The 23,352-nt window shown below is 50.7% G+C and overlaps 1 protein-coding gene across 6 annotated transcripts in view; it reads left to right on the top strand.

Annotated features, from left to right (window-relative positions):
* The window catches only part of ADAMTS17 (ADAM metallopeptidase with thrombospondin type 1 motif 17), a 374,867-nt gene that overhangs the window by 313,947 nt on the left and 37,568 nt on the right, over positions 1–23,352 (top strand). For 5 of the 6 annotated variants that reach the window (XM_059371667.1, XM_059371665.1, XM_059371666.1 and 2 more), the window contains 3 exons: positions 1,237–1,389; positions 14,608–14,785; positions 15,928–18,839. In XM_059371667.1, the coding sequence (XP_059227650.1) occupies positions 1,237–1,389; positions 14,608–14,785; positions 15,928–16,097 (501 nt within the window). In that variant the 3' untranslated portion in view covers positions 16,098–18,839. Of the gene's footprint in view, positions 1–1,236; positions 1,390–14,607; positions 14,786–15,927; positions 18,840–23,352 lie in introns of those variants that run through there. The other variant, XR_009399014.1, reaches the window with a different exon arrangement.

The following is a 23,352-nucleotide window of genomic DNA, read 5'->3' as shown; positions in this document are numbered from 1 at the left end:
TAAAAAATCAAGTTTGCTGTGTCTCAAAAATATCACTGCTCTATGTTTCTGGTAAATCAAGCAAGTATGAAAGCAGATGCTTGAATCATGAGGGCTCCATTTTGTGCTACCACAGTGGATGGGCTGTCCCCCCACATAGCTCTGGGACCCAGCTGTTGGGAGCCTGGGGTTCACTCTGTCTGTACCTCTTGGCAGAATGCAGCCTTCAGCCCACCATCTCCACAAATGACATTTTGTTTCTGTGGTAGAGACGTGCAGGGCTTCCATACCCCACAAATAGGAGGGAGAGCTCCCTGGGTTTGCAGGCTGTGTTGCCCCCTGTTGCTGGCTGGATCATGTATGCTGTCAGTCCCGTCCTCCCAAGGTCATAGGTCTGTCCTCCTGGGCTTCCTTCTTTGTTTTAAGGTGGTAAGCTCTGTCGGAGCCTGGGGAGGTCCCTCCCTGAGTTCAGAGGGAGCATGCCAGAAGCTGGGTCCAGCTACACCCCGCAGGTCCGCCATGTTTACCCATTACCCCATCTCTCCTCCCTTCTTCCAAGGCTCTTCCTGCCCGAGGGCGTGGGAATCTTGAACTCTCAGGGCTCGCACATGATTGGTCATTCCTCAGGCCCTCTTTGGGTCCCCTCACCATACTTTCTCTTGCAGTGTCTCCTGGGAAGTAGGTAAATCATCACAGGGACCATTGCTCGGTGACATTCTTGGCATCCACACCTAACACAGTCACTGTAGCTCTCTGCAAGACCTTACCAACGGCCTAAGGTGAAAGTCACCTATGGCTTGGCTTTGCATCTCCACCTTTTCCGCCCCGATCCTGTGCTTTTGCCCCAGGCTGGCCCAGGTAGTGTGCATGGAGCTGGAGGCCAGCCAGGAGGAGTCATGGGCGTCAGAAGTCTTTGCATGGGCATCCTAAGCTGGCTTCCCTGGCCCTGTCCCCTGCTCCACTGAAGGGATCTACCAGCATTTGCCCCTTGAACTTCTCCACTGTGTTGGTCTTTTGGACCTGGTAGCAGGCCAGTAAATTCTGAGTTTGGTCTTTTGGGTACCTCAAGCTCTCCCCATCCCTGGTCACTTGGCTGAGTCACAGCTGGAACCATGTGCCTCAGACTCTAGATGCCTATAGAAGCATCCTCATCCTTACATCCCCAGCACTGGGTCTGGCACACGGTTGCAACTTAATAGACATTGATGACCTTGAACTGAACCAGACAGGGTCAACCATCCCAACGGTGTCTTGCAGTGCTCAGCCACCTGCGGCAAAGGGACGCAGAAACGAACTGTGACATGCACCAATTCACAAGGAAAATGCGACGCATCCACGAGGCCCAAAGCAGAGGAGGTGTGCGAGGACTACTCAGGCTGCTACGAGTGGAAGACTGGAGACTGGTCCAAGGTGAGTGGCGGGTCTGCATCTCCACCCTGCCCAGCAGCGCAGGACACTCTGCAAGCCAGAGCTTGGAAGTCACCCTGGGCCTCCCTGGCGTGAGGCAGTCCCAGGCCACCTGGGAAAGTTCACTTTCTCTCCAGGCTCTGCACCTGCCTGTGCCCCTGTGCTGCGTGCAGTCGGAAGGAAACCGAAGGCCCCCCAGAGCATGAAGCAGGGTGCTCCCGATGCCAGTTGGCTTTCCTGTGCTGCGTGCTGGCTGTGCCCCAGCATTCCGCGGGGGACTTGGCCACCAGCCATCACAAAAGCCTTGTAAACATGGGGGAGCCTTGGCTGAGGCGGCTGCAGAGGGGCCTCAGAGGCAAACAGCACTTCCCTTCACTTTCAGGACCCCTGGGTGAGGGCCCACAGGATGCAGGGATGGGGGTTCTGGGAGGGTAGGGTGTGGCAGAAAGGAAGGGCCATCTTCCAGAGCCTGGCCTGCAGCCCGGGGTTGGGGGAAGAGATGGTGAAACGGCACTGCAACGTAAATCAGACACAAAAACTGCTTTCCTCTTCAGCTCTTTTATTCATTCCCCTGGTTTCTGTGAACCTGATACCTATGATGCCTGTTTTCCGGGCCAGGGGGGTGGGTGCTGAGGTAAGTACTGCTGTGACACATGACCACCGGCCAGGAGGCCTGCTAGAGAACTCTTTCCCAAGAACTGTAGAATTTCTGATAACCTCTGACTGGCTGAGGGAAATTTCTAATGGCAGCTTCAAGGATGTTTATGTTTCCTTTTTGGTCTTTGCAACTGAAGACTCCCCGTTTATTTCTCTTGATGTCTCTTCACCCTGTGTTTGCAAACTGGTGGCCCAATTGCCCCCAGTTTTTGTGTGGCCTGCACGATATCATAAACGTTCTGGAATTCATTACCAACATTTAAAAACACGGTGGTTTCACCTGAAAATCTGAATTTGTGGCTCCTATCTAGATATCTGGCAACGTGGCAGTGTGGCCTGTGTCCTTGCTTGGCCACCATGACCTGGGGCCAAGCAGGCCTGGCACCTTTCCCCAGGAAGGGGCACTCCAGCCCCTCACACTCCTCCAGCCACTCTATGTTTTGCTTTAGCTGCCTGGTCCAGACAATAATTTGCTTTCTGCCTCTGCTTTGTGGAAGGAGAGATGGTTTGGTCATTGGAAAGCAAGACTTATCCAGACCAGGCCTTGCAGAAATGCCACCTTCCTGCAAGTGAGCATACAGTCTCCTCCAAGCCCCTGGAGGACATAAAAGCCAAATAGGTCAGGTTTCAGTTTGCCAGCTGTGCTAAAATGCAGCCTCTGGATAACTGCAAATTTGGGGAAGACCAAAAACACCTCCTTTTTATTTACTCCCTGATCAGTAGATCTGACCAGAGCAATAGAACCAGGGCCGACAGTCCAGTTTCTGCGTGGATGTAATAACATTTAGGATGGAGTTGCCAGGATGTGTCTTCCATTGGAGGAAGGCCTCACTTGAACTTCACTTCAAAGGCCTTGCAAAAATGCCATTAGAAGCTGGAGTCCTGTGACTTGAGGCATCAAGGGGCTGAGTTACAGCTCTGTCGCACCGTTTAACAAATCTTAACCTCTCTGGCCCTCATTCTCTTTATCTCTGGAACAGAGACTCATTAACACTGGCCCTGCCTGTTTCTCAGAGATGCTCGGAGCTATCAAGGCATTATAGTAAGTGTGAGTAGCTCTTGGACATCTCAGCCCCAAACCCAGCACCCAGTGTTTACACTGTGGTGAGGCACAGTCCCCAGGACTAACCTGTTCTGACCTCATCTGACTTTGTCTTATCAATCAGAGGGCCCAGCCTTTTATACAACCGTGCCAAGAAATGTCTCCTAGACAAGGGCGTCAGACCCAGCTTGAGAAAGGTCACCAGTGTATCCCAAAGGCCCAGCCAAATGGAAGCGAGCTCTCAACAGTTTGGGTTCTAGTCTACAAGAAAACACTTGGGAGTTTTCTTGTAGACTAGGCATCATAGGTATCAGGTTCACATAGGTGTCAGAATTGTCAGAAGACATGGAAGGGGAGCTCTCCAACATAGTAAGAGGCAGAAGACCATTGTCCAGACTCCAAATATCCAGGTGTGGATTGGAACAAAGCTGTCATTCTACCCAAGGAATTAGAAGGGTCCTGTGGTCACACCCCACATGTCACCTGTGCTAGTGAAGGGGGACTTCCATGGTCACAGATGTCCCTGGGCAAGAAGCAGAGTGGAGGAGGGTTCAGGGAGGGCCTGGGCCATGTGCAGCCACCAGAGTATGAGGCACCTTGCGTAGTTTTCTGTTTGAGGTCTACCCCTGCACCTGTGCTCTCCAGCCAGGTCCTTAGTCCTGTTTTCTAGAAGAGTCAGTAGATGTTCAGAGATGAAGGGACTGGCCTATACCCCTCTGCCAGAGTCCAAGCTCCTGAACCACTAGTCAGAGCTCAGGCCACATGGAGAAGCGCTCCGGAGGCCCTATGATGGTACTTTTGAGCCACAGCATGTCCCACAGACGGTCATCAGCTCTCCAGAGCCTGGCCTTCTCGAGCCTCACCATTCTGGTTTCGAAAACCAGATGGACACTTCGGTTTTCTTAACACCCTGAACTTCCTGGTGTGGGGAGGTACAGAACCCCAGGATATGAATGTAAGTCATACCTGAGAGGCCCAACACCATGCTACCCCACTCGCCCTCCTCCATTGTTCAAGCGCCCCTCCTTGGCTGCGGAGGCTGGTTTGCCATCCAGCAAACTCCCTCTCCCACCAGGTTCACCAGTGAGGTCAAGCCCTTAGCTGGCCGGCCTCTTGACTAGCCAGGCCATGGTGAATAATGCCTCCCAGCTTTCTGGAAAGGCATTGGAAGGCCACAGAGCCTACTCTTCAGCACAGCCAGCTTGATCAGTGACCCCTGGCCATAAAAACAGGACAGCTTGATGGCCTGTGATGATCTCGGCTGCTATTCAGGGCTGGTATCTGATGGCACTGGCTTGGTGCACACAGGGCCAAGAGGGAGAGTACTCAGCATGGAAGGGGGGCGTGCTCTCCCATGCTTCCAGCTGCCCCGTCCCCAGCAGGTCTGGCCAGAGCTAGGGCCCAGGGAAGACTTGACCTCCCAAAGTGAGAACTTGGCCCCAGAACTGGAAGTCCGTATAGGCACAAATGTACTGGGAGCGAGCATGATGGGGCAGGGGCCACACAGAACTGAACCAGGGGACCACACCCTGACCGTTGGCCTCGCCACCACTCCCTCCTCCACTGCCATCACCAGGTGGGCTGCCCCTCCCCCAGGTGCAGAGATCTGTACAGCACAGTTCTAAAAATCTGCCTGTTGCTTTTCCCCATTTCTTCTCTGGAGAATGGAAAGGATACAGTTCCCCAGGGGGGTCCTGGTCCTCATTCACTGGGCAACTGTCCAACATAAGTGGATTCCACTGGATGAATGTTACCCTGATATTCACACTTGTTTGGACTATATTTGCTTTGCCATTGACCTCTTAGCTTGGCTTCACGGCTTGTGGACAGTGCCCTCATCACACACATGGTACACTTTTAAATCCTCTTCTATAACCAGCCCCCAAACCACCACGTGCCAGACTTTGAAGGCTTCAAACAAGCTGCCCAAAAGGAAAGTCAATAGAACTCTGAGGGCTGTCAGAGCCTCAGTGATCTAGAAACTTTGACATTTTGCTTCTAAGAAATCTCCTGTTACTTGGCCCCAAGGTGCTGTTGAGAAAGATTAGCATGTCTCTAGGGAGGTGATGGACGGGCCAGTCTAAGGACATGCCTCAGGTGCTGTCCTGCCCCCACCGAAGCAAGAAGGACCAGTCATCCCTTGGGAAGGGGCTGGCACCAGTCTTCTCCAGTAGCTGGGTGAGGGTGCCTGAGAACAGCACCCAGAACTGTGGGGAGGCAAGGCCCCTCCCCCAGCCTCAGCACATGGCTGAACCCCAACCTGGGTCCCCTGCGTGGGACAATCCTCACATTCCCATTCCTGCTGAGGGCATTATTACTCTCTGCCATGTTTGAAAAATGACCTGTCCTCCTGGGATACCAGCTATTTCCAGATCTGTGCAAATCATTGTTTCCACCCGCTAAATGCTGGGTATTCGACCTGGGGGCAGGGAGATGTCACTTAAAATGGGAGAGGAGGAAATCACATTTCTTTCTAGAATAGTGAGACTTTTGATCACAAGTTGAGATGTTTCAGTTTCAAGACCGGAGGCATTAATCACCACTGAGATGATGGGATGTTTCTGATTAGAAACAAATTATTCTGGAGGGATTGTAATGTATGGTGTTTTTAAAGAAAACCATTGGCTCTCTGCGTTAAGAGTATGGCGTTCCCTTTCACTGAAGAGATCAAAGGACCGTTGACTTCCTGGTGCCACTGGAGGTCCCGTGGAAGGGAGCTGGTCTGACTGTAAGGCCTCAGTCAGGCCCCAGTTGTGCCCCCTCACACCCGAGCCCCAGATTGTGATCTGGAAATCACAACACCTCCTAGAGGCCTTGGGAGGTCAGGGGAAGGAGTGAGCACACAAGAGCCTCTGGGCTGCCGCACCCCAGGGAAGAAGTCAGGGAGAGCCTCTCGCTCCTACCTTGCTATCCCGTGCTGTTCAGACAGCTGGTAGATGCCTTCCTGTGCTCTGGGCAGGGAGACAGGGCTTTCAGCTCCAGGGCCTTAGCAAGAACAAGAGTGGTTTGCTACAGAAAGTGCTTCAGCCTACACCACTTCCAAAGCCTGCACCTCCTTTCTTGGATGGGGCCTGACCCCACACCCCACTCTGCAAGGCTGGGGGTCTGCAGCCAAGTCTCTGTGATTCAAGCAGCATTTCCTGAGCTCCTTTTCTTAGGAGAGAGCGTGCTAGACCTGTCCTGGTCAGGGGGTATGAGAGTGGACAGTGACCCAGCCCAGGTATGGACCGACAAGGAGCCAATGACATTAGTCATTGACATTAGCCAATGACACTCAGTCGCCTGGTCCAGTGTGCACACTGTGCTGTGGGACGCAGGCATCCTCTGCCTGGACAGCTGTGGATGGGGTTGCTGGTGGAGAGTGATGCTCTTTCTTTTGGGCTCAGTGGTAGTGGCCCCTGACATCCCCTAGTGCTTTAGAATTAACAAAATACATTCACTCATATTATCTCATTTGGCCCCATCCCCGTTTTACAGATGAGGAAACTGGCTCACAGTGCTGATGTGGCTTTTTTTTCCCCCCCAAGGTCACACAATTAAAAAATGGCAGAGCTAAGAGTTTGGTCCCTGCCTTCTGACTCTTAATCCACCTTTTGTTCAGGTGCATAATAATGTCAGGGCTTTAGATTGTGACCTTGAAACATGGAGGAGCTGAATTCTAAGATGCCTGCAGCTCGAACCATCACAGGCATGTGCTTATCAGAAAGTCAGGTATCTGCCTGTCTCTCACAACCTTTTCCTCCAAGGGCTCTGTATCAGTCATTCACACTGTAGTATAAATCTCTCTTTAGTGTTCTCTCTCTCTCTCTCTCTGAGGTCCTGCCTGTTGTCTGCCCTCATTTGTGAAATAAAAAATTGAGTCCTTATTAAAAAGAAACTTGTACATCAGAGAGGAAGTGTGTGAGGCATCAGCAGTATCAGGACCTTTTTCTGGACTGTGTGAAGCCATACCACTCAGGCAGCCAGCACTCTGCATGAAGATAAGAGAGCCAGTCCTCCATTCGATGTTACTCATAGGATTATAAGCACCCAGGGAAAGGAGGGTCATCATGTTTCATTGCTTTTCAGAGCAGGGGCAGAAGGGAGAGGCCAGACTACCCCTTTGGTGTGGAACATTTTGTGTGGCTGAACAGAGCCTCCCACCAGGTAACCGAGTTCCGGAGAAAAGTCTAGAGCCCATATCTGCTCAGTTGAGAGAAATGAGCTTCCAATAGAGCAGGGGAGCCCCCGGAAATTGCCAGGACAGGTACCTGCATGGAAGCGAGCTAATAGTTTAACAGCAGATGCCTCTGTCCCCTCTGTTGCCCTGCTGTCCCTCCATTGACCCAGTAACCTTTGTCAAACTAGCTGCCTTTGTGTGGAGCAAGGGATCAGAGAGAGGTGTCGCTCCCCTGCACAGCAGCCTGGGTTTTAGCCACTACCTGGACCTTGCCGTTGAATCAGAGAAGCTGTTGTCTCTATGGAACACATGCTCTATCGGTGACCCCCAAACAGGGCTTGTGGTCAGGAGGACACAGGTCCCACATCCCTGCTCTGCTGTCTCTCATCAGACTCTCATTTCTTCCATGAGCCTATCAAATATTGATGTCTTACAACAGCCTTTTGAATGTGGCTCAGGTCCTGTAAAGTGGTGCCTGCACATGGTGACGGTGTGCGTAGGAGGCAGGAGGCAGGCTGTAGTGCTTGCAGAGCGCCTGGGCCAGCCTCCTCCAGCAGGAGTGGAAGGCCTTTCACACAGTCACTAACGGGCTGAGAGAGCTAAGCTACCAGAGTGATCACAGCTCCTGCCTGAGGACTGACAGGGACAGTGGCCCTGCAGGGTCCTCTGCGCCCCAGGCTCACAGAGCACAATCAGGAGCTCTTGGGATCACCAGACCTTTTGGGTTTTCGGGGGTCACCTTGACCTTGGGGCTCCCCGGCTGTAGAACCCCAGCCAGGATTTATAGGTCAGCAGGTTGCAAATTCAGAGACACTGGGGAAACCTCAAGCTAAGGCTGTGGAGAGGAAGGAAAAACAGTTTGAGAGGGAGTATGAGTTGAAGGGGTGTGTGTGTGTGTGTGTGTGTGTGTGTCTGAGAAAGCATTTCCAGTTTCAAGGCTGGAGGAAAGAGTGGGGATTTTCATTACTGTTTAAAACCTGCTATTTCAGGTTTCAACAGCTTCCGACGGTTGCACGGCTTATGCCAAGTCTGGGGGGAAATCTGTCAAAAATGCTTTTGAAGCGCTTTTGACATTTCACCAGCCAAGTGCCTTTCAGACACCCGCAGAAAATGGAGTTAGCACGAGGGTCTGCCCTTCCCCCACCCCTGCCTCAGGCTCTGCGAGCCGAACCTGCCCGGCAGAGCACAAGAACATGGGGCCCTCACGCTGGGGCGGTGAGGGCTCCCCCCTTGCCAGCTCTGCTGCTCACCCCAGAGCCGGGGAGGAAGCCTGGCCGCCCCCGCCACCGTCGGAACCTGGGCTCCAGCAAGTATCGAACATTCCTGCAGCGTTGCCATCTTCCTGAGGTTTTTACGACCTCCTTTAGCTAATTCTCAAAACACCGCTTTGGGATCTGGTGTTATTTATAGTCGTGATTTTACAGCTGGGAGAAGTTGAAGAGAAGGCAGACCTCACTGCAGAGGAGCATGTCATCGAGGCTGGGCCACCATGGGATGACAGAGACCCGGTTCCTCCCTGCTGGGGAGCCCTGTGGCCCTGGAGGAGGTTGAGGTGGGGGGTAAGGGGCTGGAGCTGTCACTGGGGAGGAGCTGCAGGGATACTCTGGGCCTCCTGTTCCTCTTCTCTGAAAGCCAGTGTGGTGTATGCATGTTTACTGTGCACCTACTATGTTCTGAGCGCCGCCCTGGCCGTAGCCACTGTTAGCGGGATGATAAATGAGGTCTAACAAGAGTGACATTAAGCCCAGGGCTCAGCACATGGTAGGCATGCAGAAGGTGGGTCCAGCTGTTCCTACTGCTGTTATCGCTGCCACCACCACCGTCATCATCACCCCCAAAGAAGCTGGCAAGGAAGCGTTGCACCATGTCTCGCTGTCACTTGGGTCCGAGAGTCCAAAGGCCTTCCCCAGTTTTTTAGGGAATTCTTGTTCACAGCCACACCCGAATGAATACCACGAGCCCATGGATATGTCCAAGTCAAAGATTTCTCTCTCTGGCCATAAGTCTTTTGCTCCCCAGGTGCTAGAATTTTCATTCTTATTGCTTTTCCAGTGAACAGTCCCCCCCCCATGTGTCTTTTACTCCCCATCCCAGCGGGGGGACTGCCCGGGGCTGGGGGCCAGGTCACCAGGCCTTGTCTGTGGTGCACAGCTGGGGAGGGGGAACGTGAGGGGCTGTCCTCCCTTTGGGTCGTCTGGTGGGGAGCTTTCCCAGCTGGATTTATTACTGCTTCGTTTCTTTGTTTCCCCAGTCTCAGGGAGCCATATTAAACGTTAATGTAATGAACGACCTGAAAAAAATACCCCACAGTGAAAGAGGACTTCCAACAAGACCAGATATGTTTTTTATAGATCTGTTTGCTGGGATTTTTAAAAGTCCCAGAATGGCTTCACAGTGATGCTTGGGGCTAATCCAGCGCTAGCAGGAGACACTGTGGTCTCCTCCCTGTTTAATTAAAGCTGAGGCGGAGGGGAGGCAGGAGGAGACGGAATTCCTTGTCTGTGCCCCCTGTGTTAACCCGAATGCAGCAAGCTCAGGTTACAAGGGGCTGCTATTGAAAGCAGCCCCTCAGACTTGTCTACAGTCGCATTCGTTTTCAGGGTCAGATCAGCTCCGGGAGGTTATCTCGCTGAGCTGCCAGATCACCTGCCTGTGGGGCCTGGTGGTGGGGTGTGGCCAACCCCCCAGAGAGCTAAGCCAGCAGGCAAGCGGCTCAGCGCCTTTTCCTGGGCTCCAGGGATTCTCTGGTCGGTTCTCTGCTCTTGTCCAAGCACTGACTGTTAATAATAACAGTAGCACTTGCAGACGGCTCCCTCACTGCTGCTCACTTATTCCAAGCTATTCTGTTTGGGTTTTTTTAAGATTTTATTTATTTATTTGACAGAGAGACAGCAAGAGAGGGAACACAAGCAGGGGGAGTGGGAGAGGGAGAAGCAGGCTTCCTGCCAAGCAGGAAGCCCGATGCAGGACTCAATCCCAGGGCCCTGAAACCATGGCCTGAGCCAAGGGCAGATGCTTAATGACAGCCACCAAGGTGCCCCTGTTCTAAGTTATTCTAATCATCAAAATTATTCTGCAAGGAACATTTTATTATCCTCAAGCCACAAATGAAGAAACTGGGGCTCAGATAGATTAAGTAACTTGCCCGAGGTATGGAGTGTGCTAACAGGTCTGTTCTTCCCCTGCTGCTCTGTCCCTAATAAGACTCCAGTCAAGGAGAGTGTGGTTACCTGTGGATGTCAGGCCAGTTCTTTCTCCGGGCTGGAAAATTAAAAGCCAGTGACCCTGTGCTAGGGAAGATGGTGGACCTGGGCAGTAACCTGACTTCTTGTTTCCTGGCTCACATGGAGGCTCTATCCAGTACAAACCATAATTCATACAGGAAGATGGAATTTGGTCCATGAAATGGGGCAACTGGGGTCCTGTCCCTCCTCTGCCACTTACTACGTGACGTTGGCCCAAACAGTGACCCCCCCACTGAGCTCAGTGGCCAGCAGCCTCAAGATTGTTGTGGAATGTTCCACACTATTGTGGAACCTTACAAGTGAGCCCATGGGACAAGCAGACACACCACCTGTATACACAAGGCTGTCATGAATACACTCCCTTCCTGCCCCCCCCCCCACACCCTCCTCCTCCCCAACTGGCCTTAGAGCCTGTGAAACAAGACTAAGAACTTTCAGAGGGGAAATCATTTTTCAAGGGCAACCCCAGACACCTGAGTTTTACAATGGTCATCGATCATTTTCAGGCAGAGACCTTGTCAGTTTTGCATTTGGTTTGAATAGACCCACAGGATTGAGTTCTTGCCTTGATTTTTACATACATAATAATGACACCTGCAAAAGACATTGAAGCCCTTCCTGATGTTGCTGGTCAGGAAGTGACTCAGCTGGGCTGACTGCCCAGCCGGCAGGGCCTTGGGTACCTTGTGTGGTCAGGGGGTGCCATGGGAGCGAGAAAAGCACGGCTTCAGAAGCCTTCTCCACTCACCAGTGCAGTTTCCTGGGGCCCCAGCCACTGTCTGTCCCACCCCAGAAGGAGCCCCTCTCCTAGAAGGAGTATGAAGACACTCAATTCCTAATTCTCCCTTCTTGACGTGTCTCCTGCACCAGGTGGATCCAGGGCCTGTAGTCCAAGACAACATCTGATGAGAAAAGGAATGTTGATGTTGCCCCTAGATCAGTACGCAGATTCCTCTTTTCCCCACGTGCGTAATCCAGTGCTAAATAGGCAGATACCAGGTCCCAAGTACACAGTAATCCCATTTTCCCAGGAAGCAAGTTTTTTTTAATTTTACAACCAACTTGACATATAAAAGTCTGTAATGGTAGAGGCAGACAGGTCAAACGCCTTCCTAAAATATGTAATTCATTCAGGTCATTACCCATGCATATTTAAAGGTTTATACTTATCTTTTAACTTAGAAATAGTGCCAGTTTTCTTCATGTAATAAAGTCAGACCTGATGAAGCTGCTGGGTGTACGGGGTCAAAAACGAGTGCATGTGAGCAGTTTTATAAGGTGCAACCTAACATTTGCTGTGTCTGCCCTCATTATCACCCCCTCTACCTTCTGGGTCCCCCGTTGGCCAGCATAGGACTTGTCCCCGCTGAGTTCACAGAGATGCCGCCTCTTCCGGAATCTGTAAGCGCTGCTCTCGCTGGACAGGTCCTCGTGAGCTGGGGTGTCACTTAGTGCTGTGTTTGCGGGACTTTGCTCTGCGTTTGCATGGCCATGCTCCGCGTCCTCGGGATTTCGTAGTACGTTACGATCCTTAGGCTTTTCCTTCTTTCATTCTGTTGGTGTGGATCCCAGGCTCTTTGTATAACCACTTACCAGCTTGCTTTTCAGTGATTCTTAAATCTTTTTTAGCTCATCCTCCTCATTTGTGATTTTGAGTCATGCCTCCGGGAGACAGTTACATTTCTTTTGCTTCCTTCTTTTTTTCTTGCTCCCCAAGTGATCACACTACAAAGAATTAAAGGCACCCCTTATCCCTGCCCCTGAACTGTGAGAGCTTTTGTTCTCACTAAAGTATATGGCAACTTTGTCTTTTCCAAGAATAATTTTGAGTGAAAGCCATCTCCCCCTTTTATTCGAGCATACCTGTATAAACTCAGCAGGGTGATAGCTGGATGTCCGCTCTTACTTAATTACACATTTTTGTATATGAATCCTCACCAGTTTGTTGTTAAGAAAAGAGAGCTCATTATACTCTACATAGGACACTGGGCAGAAGTTCCAGATAAATCAGAGGTTCTCAGTTCTGGGTGCCTCTTATAGAGATGGATTGGTCTGGGACATTGAGGTTTTTACAAGCACAACAGGAAATTCCTGCAACAGATCCCGGCTTCCCATGTTCCAGGTATCCTGTTGGTGGGACCTTGTCATATGGCCTCATCCCTCTACCTCAGCACCCCTCAAACTTCCCTGGGTCCCAGTGCTAACTCCTGAGTCCCAGGAGTACCCCATTGTCAAACCCCTCCCTCGTTTATCTAGAAAATAGGCTGTTAAGAAGACACAATGTTGAGGCCCCTGGAGCTGGCCACGTCCTCCGGGGGAGGGTGCCTGTTCTGGCTCAAACATGCCACAGCCCACAGGGAGGGTTGCTTGTGGCTTCCCCACCTCTTTTTTGATTTGAAAAGACTGGGGCCCCCCTGCACTATTCCCTCAAGATTCCTAACCCTTCTAAAGTAAGAAATACAAAACAAAAGTAAACAAAAACAAAAACCAACAACCAAGATCCTACTTGTCAGACTGGGAAGCAGAGGAATTCACCGGGTGTGCACAAGCACTTTGGGGAGCAGACCGTGTCCCCTTGGTCGTAGCTGGTCCCGGCAGTCTCCCACTGATCCAGTGCCTGGTGACTCCTCACAGATTTCCCCCTCCCTGCCCCCAGGACAGCCCTCCTTCCAGCACGGGCCAAGGTCAGGCCTGACGGACAGGGAGGAGACAGAGGGGCACATGATCCAAAGGAACCTGGTGTCACTACTCTATGTGGGGTTCGGAGGACACCCCCGCTTCCCTCTCTGCCGGCATGAATTCCATCTGGGCTGTGGCTCCAGAGGTGTTTGCTTTATTAAAGTTTTGCAGAGTGCTCTCAGAACCCCATAAATCATGGGTGGGTAGGGGACCCCAGGTGGAGAGAATGCGCCTGTGCACCCGACTCTCCCCATGGAGGAGACCAGCTTATCAGAGAGAGAGTTCCGGAGAGAGAGTTCCTGGGGCTCCTGGGAGAGCCAGCAAGGGCCCAGGAGCTCGGAGGGCAGGATCAGGGCAGAGGGGCCGAGTTGCTGGCAGAACACTGTGGAACACTTTATAAAAGGGTGCAGAGAGGGATAGGAGGAGGACTGGAACTATATGGGGAAGTCCAAACAAGTGTGCTCAGTGAGAACCTGGGATGTCTGCCGAGCTAACTGGGCTGGTTTGGCAAACCCAGGTCTACAAGGACTGGAGATGCCAGTAGCTCAGGCCTTGGTGTCTGAGTTAAAACTGTGAGCCACAAATAATCTGTGACTCCAGGATGGAAGGTTGCACTTCCTTTTCTTCTACTTCATTTTGGGCCCCAACTCTTCAGGCTTTGGGGAAATTCAACCCCCCCCCCCCCCATGACTGAGCTCGCCTCTACATCCAAGGCCAGGGGGAGATGCCTGAGGTCATCATGCCCAGCACCTTCTGGGTGCCACCAAGCTGTCTTGTCTGCTAGCTGGAGAATTTGGAAGCCCAGCTTTCTGCTTGGTACAGGGGTAGAAAGGGTGGGAAGTAAGATGCAAGCCTCATAAATCAATATTTTAGCAACGATCTTGTCTTTGCTTGGACTGCCGAGACAAAATACCATAGATGAGCGGCTTAACAGACATTTATTTCTCACAGTTCTGGAGGCAGGGAAGTCCACAGTCAAGGTGCTGGCCAATTTGGTTCTTGGTGAGGGCCCACTTCCTGGCTCGCAGATGACTGCTTTGTCACTGTGTCCTCAAGTGGTGGAAAGTCAGTCTCTGGTCTCTCTTCCTCTTTTAAAAGGACCCTAATCTCTTCATGGAAGCTCTGCCCTCGTAGCATCATCTAAACCTAGTTACCTCCCCAAGCCGCCCCCCCCCCCCGCAAAAAAATACCAACCCATTGGAAGCTAGGGCTCCAACATGTGGATCTGGGGAGACAAAGAACATTCAGTCCATAACATCTTGAAACAGGCGTCTATCAGGCAGCTGGTGTGCAGCCAAGCCTCCTTGTCCTGCACTATTTCAAGCACGTGGGAATGACATGCGGGGGCCAGGCACAGGGGCCGCTGCTCCGTGTAGCCATGGTCACAACCACTCGGCCCAGGTTCGGCCCCCAGCTTAGACCATCTCTATCTCTGGCAGTGCTCCTCGACCTGTGGGAAGGGCCTGCAGTCCCGCGTGGTACAATGTATGCACAAGGTCACCGGGCGCCATGGCAACGAGTGCCCCGCCCTCTTGAAGCCCGCTGCCTACAGACAGTGCCACCAGGAGGTCTGCAATGACAAGATCAACGTGAACACCATCACCTCCCCTCGCCTCGGTGAGTGGCCCCAGGCTGGTGGGGAGGGCACTGCTGCTCCCAGCCAGCTAGTCCCTGCTTGTGGAGGGGTTCTAGAATCCAGAAAGCGCCCCCCTTGGGGCTGATCCCAGCACTGGAGAGGCCAGCATTTGTCAGCTCTGTTGAAGGTTAGAGGTTTCAGAGATGGACTTTTGTTCTTTGTCTGCAAGCAGCAACCTCAAACACAACATGGCAAGCACCCGCTAGTCCCTCTGCCAACAGTGAGGGACACAGGATGGTCCCCCAATAAGGTTTTGGGGCTCCTGTGCATGAGGAGGGCAAGGGGAGGTGCGTTCTTCCAGAAATGAAGGAGCTGGGGTGTGATTCACGAAACCTTGGGGATGGGCACATGGGATTTTCTTTAAGCTGATGCACGAGAAGAAAGCAGGTGTTGGCGGGTTGTAGTCTTGAATTCGGTGGCATGGGAGGGAGAAGAGAGACATTTAACACCAATTTAATGATTCCTTTTAACAGTCTCTCCTCCTCCAAATAGAAATCCCTAAAGGAATATTTTCCTACCCAGAGCCCCGTTCCCTAATGTTGGAATGCAGCCAGGAGGGGGGCTTCTAAGTTGTTTCATAGACGTGGGGGTGGTCTTGGAGCTTGCAGAGGGATTCCCCCAGCCTCTGCGTGCACAAACTTCCTTGATACGCTTCAGACATCTCCCTCTGGCAGGAACTTCTCTCCACAAGATGACCCTGAAGGAGGTTTAGACCACTTGTGCCATTAGCTTCTGCTTCAGTGGCCCTTTGAGGCCCACTGCCCCAGGTCATTCTGTCTCCTAAATGCCAGCAGGGATGGCATCCTAGGCCAGAAAGCAACAGTGCATACCACTTAGCTGGGAAGCAGGGTGCACAGTGCCCTTGTCCTGAGGAAGCAGCCAGACCACCGTTCCCTGCGAAGCGGTCAGGTTAGACACGGGAGTGCATCCCCTGTAGAAGAAAGTGACATCCCGTGGCCCCGGCAGGGGGCCTGTTTCCTCGCGTCCATGCAGGGCTCAGGCATATGTGTGAGCGAGGGCAGCCCTAGAGTCAGACCACGGGCCCTCTCTGTGCATGCATCAGGATGTACCCAAGCCGTCCGTAACCCCTGGGCTCTCTCTCCCCCCCACACCACACCCTTAGCCGCCCTGACCTACAAATGCACACGGGACCAGTGGACGGTGTACTGCCGGGTCATCCGAGAAAAAAACCTCTGCCAGGACATGCGGTGGTACCAGCGCTGCTGCCAGACGTGCAGGGACTTCTATGCAAACAAGATGCGCCAGCCACCTCCGCCATCGCTGAGCTCATGACACGTGGCCCAGCGCCCCCCCCCCCCCCGGCGTGGCAGCGCGTGGCCTGCGTGCTAATGACATGGCAAGCTGAACGCCCACCTGAGAGCACCCCAGTCCTGCAGCCGGCCCCACCCCCCCACCCCTGGAGCACACCACCACTCACCCACGAGGCTGTCCCAAGAATCCGACCATTATAGAACTGGAGTGTGGACTTGACGTTTGCTGTTAGCGCTTTTGTACTTAATATATTGTTAATGGCCACTGGATGGCTTTCTACAGTAAGGAAAGAAATAGGCGTGAGTCACAAAATTATTGTCCTTTCTAAGGGTCTGTGTACCTCAAAGGGAACACCTCTGATGGACAGTTGTCAAAAGAAAGAGACGTCCCTGTGCACTTCTGTCTTGGCTTTCTTTTGACATTTGAATTCCCGGTGCTTGATGTGCCGGGGGGATTATCCCCGAAAGGAGACATTTTACATGAAAACTGGCTTTATTCTGAAAGCTGGCACCACCCTGGAAAGAAGGATGGATGTCAGCAAGCCTCTGCAAAGGGCTTCTGAGAGGCCCAGGCTGCCGGAGCCCTTCCTGACCACATGAGCATCAGAACTTTGCCTCTCGGCCCATCTCTGAAAACACATTCTCTAGATCATGGGCCTTGTCTTGGAGGTCTTGTCCCTGACAGTCTGAATCTCTGTCAGCCAAGGATGCCAAGACCACGTGATTCTGCATACCACCTGTGTCAGGAAGAATATTCTGGAAGTGTTTGGGTTTGGGGAGGCATCTAATTTCTATACAGTCGACCACATTGGGAAACAGAAAAGTCTTTCTCTAAGGTGCTATGAAATGGGACGTATGTTAATTAGGGGGATGGGACTGCTTCCTGGCATAAAGGTGAACCTTTCATCCGGGGCGTATGGCCCCTCTGCCTTCTGGGGGCCTCTGCTCCAGGCAGTGCTTCGTAAAACTTTGCACCTTACAAATGGCTTCCCGTTGATCTTGGCTATCTACCTGAAGTTGATTCTTTCTAGAACCTCTGGCTACTTCACCCTGGTTTCCTCCAGAAGCCACTCAGCCTGGTGTGCCAGGAACATGGAGGACGGCCCCCCTTGCAAGGATCGCGGCACAACCACCATGCCTTCCCATAGCCCAGACCTTGCGGGGCCTGGCATTGTCACACTGTTGTCATTGACCCATCTTTTTAGTAAGGCAAGGATGACTCTCAGAAAAGCATGAAGAAAGCCTTTCCCTGCTGCAGCCCCTCAAAGCAGAGCTGCACCCTCTCCAGAAGCCTGGGCAAATGACAAGAGTACAGAAGACCATGGGACCCCATCCACTTTGGGAGCTGGAAGGGAAAGACTCTAGAAGCCAAGAGGCCTGTTTCACTCACCAACTTGGTGGGTGTTTGATGGGTGCTTACATTCAAGGACTTTATCGTGATAAACACCCCCTTCGCCTTCATGATTGCAGACAGGAAGCCTCATGTATGCCCGTCTCCCTGGGGTCATCTCCAAGGACTTCCTGACTTATTGGTGCTGTTTATGTATCTGCTTTTGTTTTTGATGATGTCACAACGTTAGGGTTAGCTTAAGGCTGTTTCAATGTATGATTTTTCATATTCCAGAGACAGAGAAGTGATAGGGATGACAAAAAATGTGTGCGGTTCCACTTGAATCATGAGAAGTTTCGAGAAACCTGCTTGGGTGCTGTGTTAAGGACTGAGAAATTGCCAGGATGGAGTGATCCACCCTGCAATGTAACCCCCGCTCCCCCAATGGTTGCACCAGGGCCTGTGCAAGATGCTGTCCTCCCCAACTCAGGCTTGGGCACCAACAGAATCCCTCCAAACCCCGTTGCCACAAAACTTTCAAATTCATGGGGAGCTAGGCTTCCATGTTTCCCTAGCCCCCAGTGGGCTATGCTTCACCCCAAAACTTCAGAAAGGTAGCAGCCTCGGAACCTGAGGAGCAGAGCTAGGATGGCCAGCTAAGGAAGCCAGGAAGCCTTCTTGCTCATACGCACGCTTGTACCCAAGTTGCGTGAGCCCATAAGCGAGCCCTCTCCCTGGTGCCTCTGAATTACCCCCCACTGGCTACCTTGACCGTGTCCACTGGATGCATCTGGCCAGGGCCTCACACCTTCAAAATCCAAAATAATTGATTTGATTTGATTCTTATTAAACACCCCATTGGTTCCCCCATTGGTGTCTTTCTGACCTCTTTTAGCTCACGCTGGCACTGAAATTCCCCAGCCTGCCTTCTGTTTATGGCACAAGCAATGATCAATGTTAGCGAAACCAGCCTGGTGCTCTTCTTCCACTGTGTACAGAAGACATTGAAACCCTGTGATCACAGCAGTGACGTTTCTTTATTAACACTACCCTGTACTGTCACTCGAGTACTGTACCTTTTTGATTGCACAAATGTGTTACTAACTGCAGAGTCTTATGACCTTATGGTGCTACTTTCATGAGTACAAATGAAACCCTCTCACTTGATCATGGCTTGATATTATCAGAACACAGGGAAGATCCTCGGCAGCAATAATATGATTGCTTTGCTCTCTTTTCTTCGTTTCAGAGTCAAATGTATATATTTTCCATTAGTTAACTTACATTACGTACTGTACCCATGGTATTTTTGTTTTATTTTTTGGTGCTGGTTTTGAAAGAAAAAAAAAAACAGAAGACAAACATTGGACACCACTGTAAATGAAAAATTAATCATTTCATTGGAAGTGAGTTGAACATGTTTTAATAAAATGTTTTTCCATAACAATATTAAGCTGTCTGTGAAGTAAAAGACAAAAACCAGTCCTCGAGGGCTGACAGAGGGCGGCCTGTCCTGCAAGTGGCCCCATAGCATGCCTGGAATGGTGTCCCAACCACAGCTGGGGACGATGTCAGAAGTTGCTGGTTAATGCGGTTCTGGCCAGTGGCTGCATCTCCCTGAGCAAGTACTAACAAATCATCCTGTCCCGGGCCTCACCCTGGTGTGGTTGCAAAGCGCTGGGTGGGGACACAAAGGCCTGACAGCTGTGCTGTGAGTCTGCATCTGATGCAGAGCAGAAGCCACCTCACTTGCAGAGACACCCATGCTCCTTTGGGGTGCAGGGACCCCTGGTGCAGTCGAAGGGGGCATTTCAAACAGAGCCTGGGCCCTGGTAATGCCAGAATGGGCAGCTGCTCCCTACAGCCTTGCTTTTCTATCTTTAGCGCCTCCGTCCCCCACCCTGCCCATAGCTTCCCTCCTCATGCGGGGATGAGAAGCAGTCCTGGCCCTGCCATCCTCCCAGGCTAAGGACACGGCAAGGTTACCACACCGTGGGACCCCATCTGAGATTGACACGGAGCAGGGATACTGCTCCTTCTGGATCAGGAAGTGGTGGTTCCTCTCCTTCTAGCAGCAAGGAGAAAAAGTTTCCCAGCCAAGAACGTGGAGCTCCATTCAACAGAGAAGGCCTCCTTTGAATGTTGGAGCAGCCCCCAGAAATTTCCTGAAGCAAAGACCATTTGTTTAACAGACAGCAAACTGCCCACAGCATCCCCAGTTGCCAGGAAACACAAGCCTGTTGCTGGCGTTCATTCTCATTAATCATCAGCCACCTACCTCAGAGACCTGCTAGTATCGTCTCCTCTTTTCTCTGAGAACTCTGATTTCTCTGGAACGTCCAGCAGCCCTGGTGGTATGTCATTTCTCCAGGAGCGGCTGCGATTCCCAGGTGGCCCTCAGTTGGCTGTTTGGTGGGTGAAATGGACAAGCTCTCGGTCAGCGAGTGTTGAGTGGGTTTCTAGTGGGAACCAAGCACTCCCTGGAACTGATGAGAACACAGAAACAGCAAAGAACCAGCTCAGTAGCTCACAGCCCTACTGAGCAGACAAGCCTGGAGTCCTGGACAACAGAGAATGAGCGAGAGCTGCCGGAACTCTAAGAAAGGAAAGGTTAAGGCTTCCTTTGTGGGTTTGTTGATTGACCTCTGGACATAGGCTAGAAGAGGGGGGATTGAAACCTCCATGAACTCTTCAGACCACTCCTCTGGCTCATGCCCCCTGTCCTGCATTAATACTATTCTTGGGTCACGTGACCTTTAGATATTCCATTGCATCTTGTCCTCAGCAGGCTCTATCCTTTGGGACATGCTCTTCTTGCACCTTCTGGATCACTGTCTCCTGACTTTTGTCCTCCTCTTGCTCCTTCCTAGGTCTCCTTTCTTTGCCAGCTCTAGACTATGGAATGCCCCAGGGCTCAGCCCTAACCCCCATCTTTCTATGTACTTTCATTGTAGGTCGTGTCACCCAGACCCAAGTCTTTGAGAACCAAGCATGTTCTTGTATCTTTCCAATTAACATCTTTGGTCCTGACCTCTCTCTTGACCTCCATCTTCATACACCACCTCTCTGTGTGCACAGGCCATCCTGCAGAAAACTCTGGGACTAGGATGACCCTTCAGAGTTATCACAAATCTGAGACATGGTGGGAACAGCTCACCTCTGTGCATGTGACATTAGCTGGCGTGGTTCAAAGCACAAATAGAGGCCGGGATTATGAGATGGCTCCCCTGCTTGCCTAACTGACCAACAGTGCCGGTCTTAAGAACCTCAGCTGGGACTTAACAGCCAGAATACCTACAACATGACCTCTCCGAGGAACTGCTGGGCAACCCTGAAGGACGATAGGAGGTTGCACTGGTCAACACTCTGAGAAAGAGCATGACTTTCATGACGGCTGTGTCACCCCATTAGACAACTTGAAAGTTCCATGGCATCACGTCCATCATCCTCTAATAGTTAAGGCAGTCACAAAGGCTCACATTAAGTTCAAGGGGAGGGGACAAAGAGTCTGTCTCATGCTGGGGAGAATGGGAAGGCTCTGGAAGAGCAGATGAGATGAGAAATATTTAGCCATTTGGAGGAAGATTCACATACTCTCAGACACAGAATATGCTCACCCTTCCCCTAAAGTCTCATCCCATTTCAACATCATCGTCAAGGTAAAAGCCCTGGATTTCATCATCTAAGTCAGGTGCAGGTTGGCTTCCTTAAGTGTGCAGCTCCCTCCAGGAGAGCTTCTTGAGCACTATTTCTCTCAATCTAAAGACCAAGGAACTCAAAAGAGACACTGCCTCCTTCCAACCTCCAGCATCCAAGAGAAAATGGTGGGATAGGCATGGGAGAACCAGTGTAGATACGCTCTATTTAAAAAGGAGGAGCAGGAAAGGATGCTGTATCTTGTCAAATGCTTTTTCTGCATCAATTGAGAGGACCATGTGGTTCTTCTCTCTTCTCTTATTGATTTGTTCTATCATATTGATTGATTTGCAAATATTGAACCACCCCTGCATCCCATGGATAAATCCCACCTGGTCATGGTGGATAACCTTTTTAATGTACTTTTGGATCCTATTAGCTAGGATCTTGTTGAGAGTCTTGGCATCCATATTCATCAGGGATATTGGTCTGAAATTCTACATTTTGGTGGGGTCTTTGCCTAATTTAGGATTAGGGTAATAGAGGGAACATTCCTCAACTTCATAAAATCTATCTATGAAAAACCCACAGTGAATGTCATCCTCAACGGGGAAAAGCTGACAGACTGCCCTTTGAGATCAGGAACATGACAGTGATGCCCAGTGTTGCCACTCTTGTTCAACATAGTACTAGAAGTCCTGTCAACAGCAATCAGACAACAAAGAGAAATATAGGGTATTCAAATTGGCAGTAAAGAAGTCAAACTCTCACTCTTCACAGATGACATGATACTTTATATGGAAAAGCCAAAGGACTCTACCCCCAAACTACTAGAACTCATACAGCAATTCAGTAATGTGGCAGCATACAAAATCAATGTACAGAAATCAGATGCTTTCTTATACACTAACAATGAAAATGCAGAAAGGGAAATTAGAGAATTGATTCCATTTACTATAGCACCAAGAACCATAAGATACCTGGGAATAACCTAACCAAAGAGGTAAAGGATCTGTACTCAAGGACTACAGAACACTCGTGAAAGAAATTGAAGAAGACACCAAAAGATGGAAGACCATTCCATGCTCATGGATCAGAATAATAAACATTGTTAAAATACCTATACTGTCTAGAGCAATCTATACTTTCAATGCCATTCTGATCAAAATTCCACCAGCATTTTTCAAAGAGCTGGAACAAGCAATCCTAAAATTTGTATGGAACCAGAAGAGACCCCAAATTGCTAAGGAAATGTTGAAAAAGAAAAACAAAACTGGGGGCATCACATTGCCCGAGTTCAACCTTTACTATAAAGCTGTGATCACCAAGACAGCGTGGTACTGCCACAAAAACAGAGAAATAGACCCGTTGAACAGAGTAGAGAGCCCAGATATGGACCCTCAACTTTACGGTCAAATAATCTTCAACAAAGCAGGAAAAAAATATCCAGTGGAAAAAAGACAGTCTCTTCAATAAACGGTGCTGGGAAGATTGGACAGCTACATGTAGAAGAATGAAACTCAACCAATCTCTTACACCATACACAAAGATAAACTTGAAATGGATAAAAGGCCTCAGCATGAGGCAGGAATCCATCAGAATCCTAGAGGAGAACATAGGCAATAACCTCTTCAACATCGGCCACAGCAACTTCTTTCAAGATATGTCAGGGCGCCTGGGTGGCTCAGAGGGTTAAAGCCTCTGCCTTCAGCTCAGGCCGTGATCTCAGGGTCTGGGGATAGAGCCCTGCATTGGGCTCCCCTCAGCAGGGAGCCTGCTTCCTCTTCTCTCTCTGCCTGCCTCTCTGCCTACCTGTGATCTCTGTCAAATAAATAAATAAAATCTTTTTAAGAAGAAAGGATATGTCTCCAAAGCAAAGGAAACAAAAGTAAAAATGAACTGTTGGGACTTCATCAAGATCAAAAGCTTCTGCACAGCAAAGGAAACAGTCAGCAAAACAAAGAGGCAACCCACAGAATGGGAGAATATATTCACAAATGACAGTACAGACAAAGGGCTGCTATCCAAGATCTATAAAGAACTCTTCAAACTCAACCCACACAAAACAGATAATCATGTCAAAAAATGGGCAGAAAACATGAATAGACACTTCTCCAAAGAAGACATACAAATGGCTAACAGACACATGAAAAAATGTTCATCATCACTAGCCATCAGGGAGATTCAAATCAAAACCACATTGAAATACCACCTTATACCAGTTAGAAAGGCCAAAATTAACAAGGTAGTAAACAACATGTGTTGCAGAGGATGTGGAGAAAGGGGAACCCTCTTACACTGTTGGTAGGAA

Source organism: Mustela nigripes, chromosome 13 (assembly GCF_022355385.1).
Source record: "Mustela nigripes isolate SB6536 chromosome 13, MUSNIG.SB6536, whole genome shotgun sequence".
Taxonomy (NCBI): domain Eukaryota; kingdom Metazoa; phylum Chordata; class Mammalia; order Carnivora; family Mustelidae; genus Mustela; species Mustela nigripes.
This window is presented reverse-complemented; position numbering and strand designations above follow the sequence as displayed.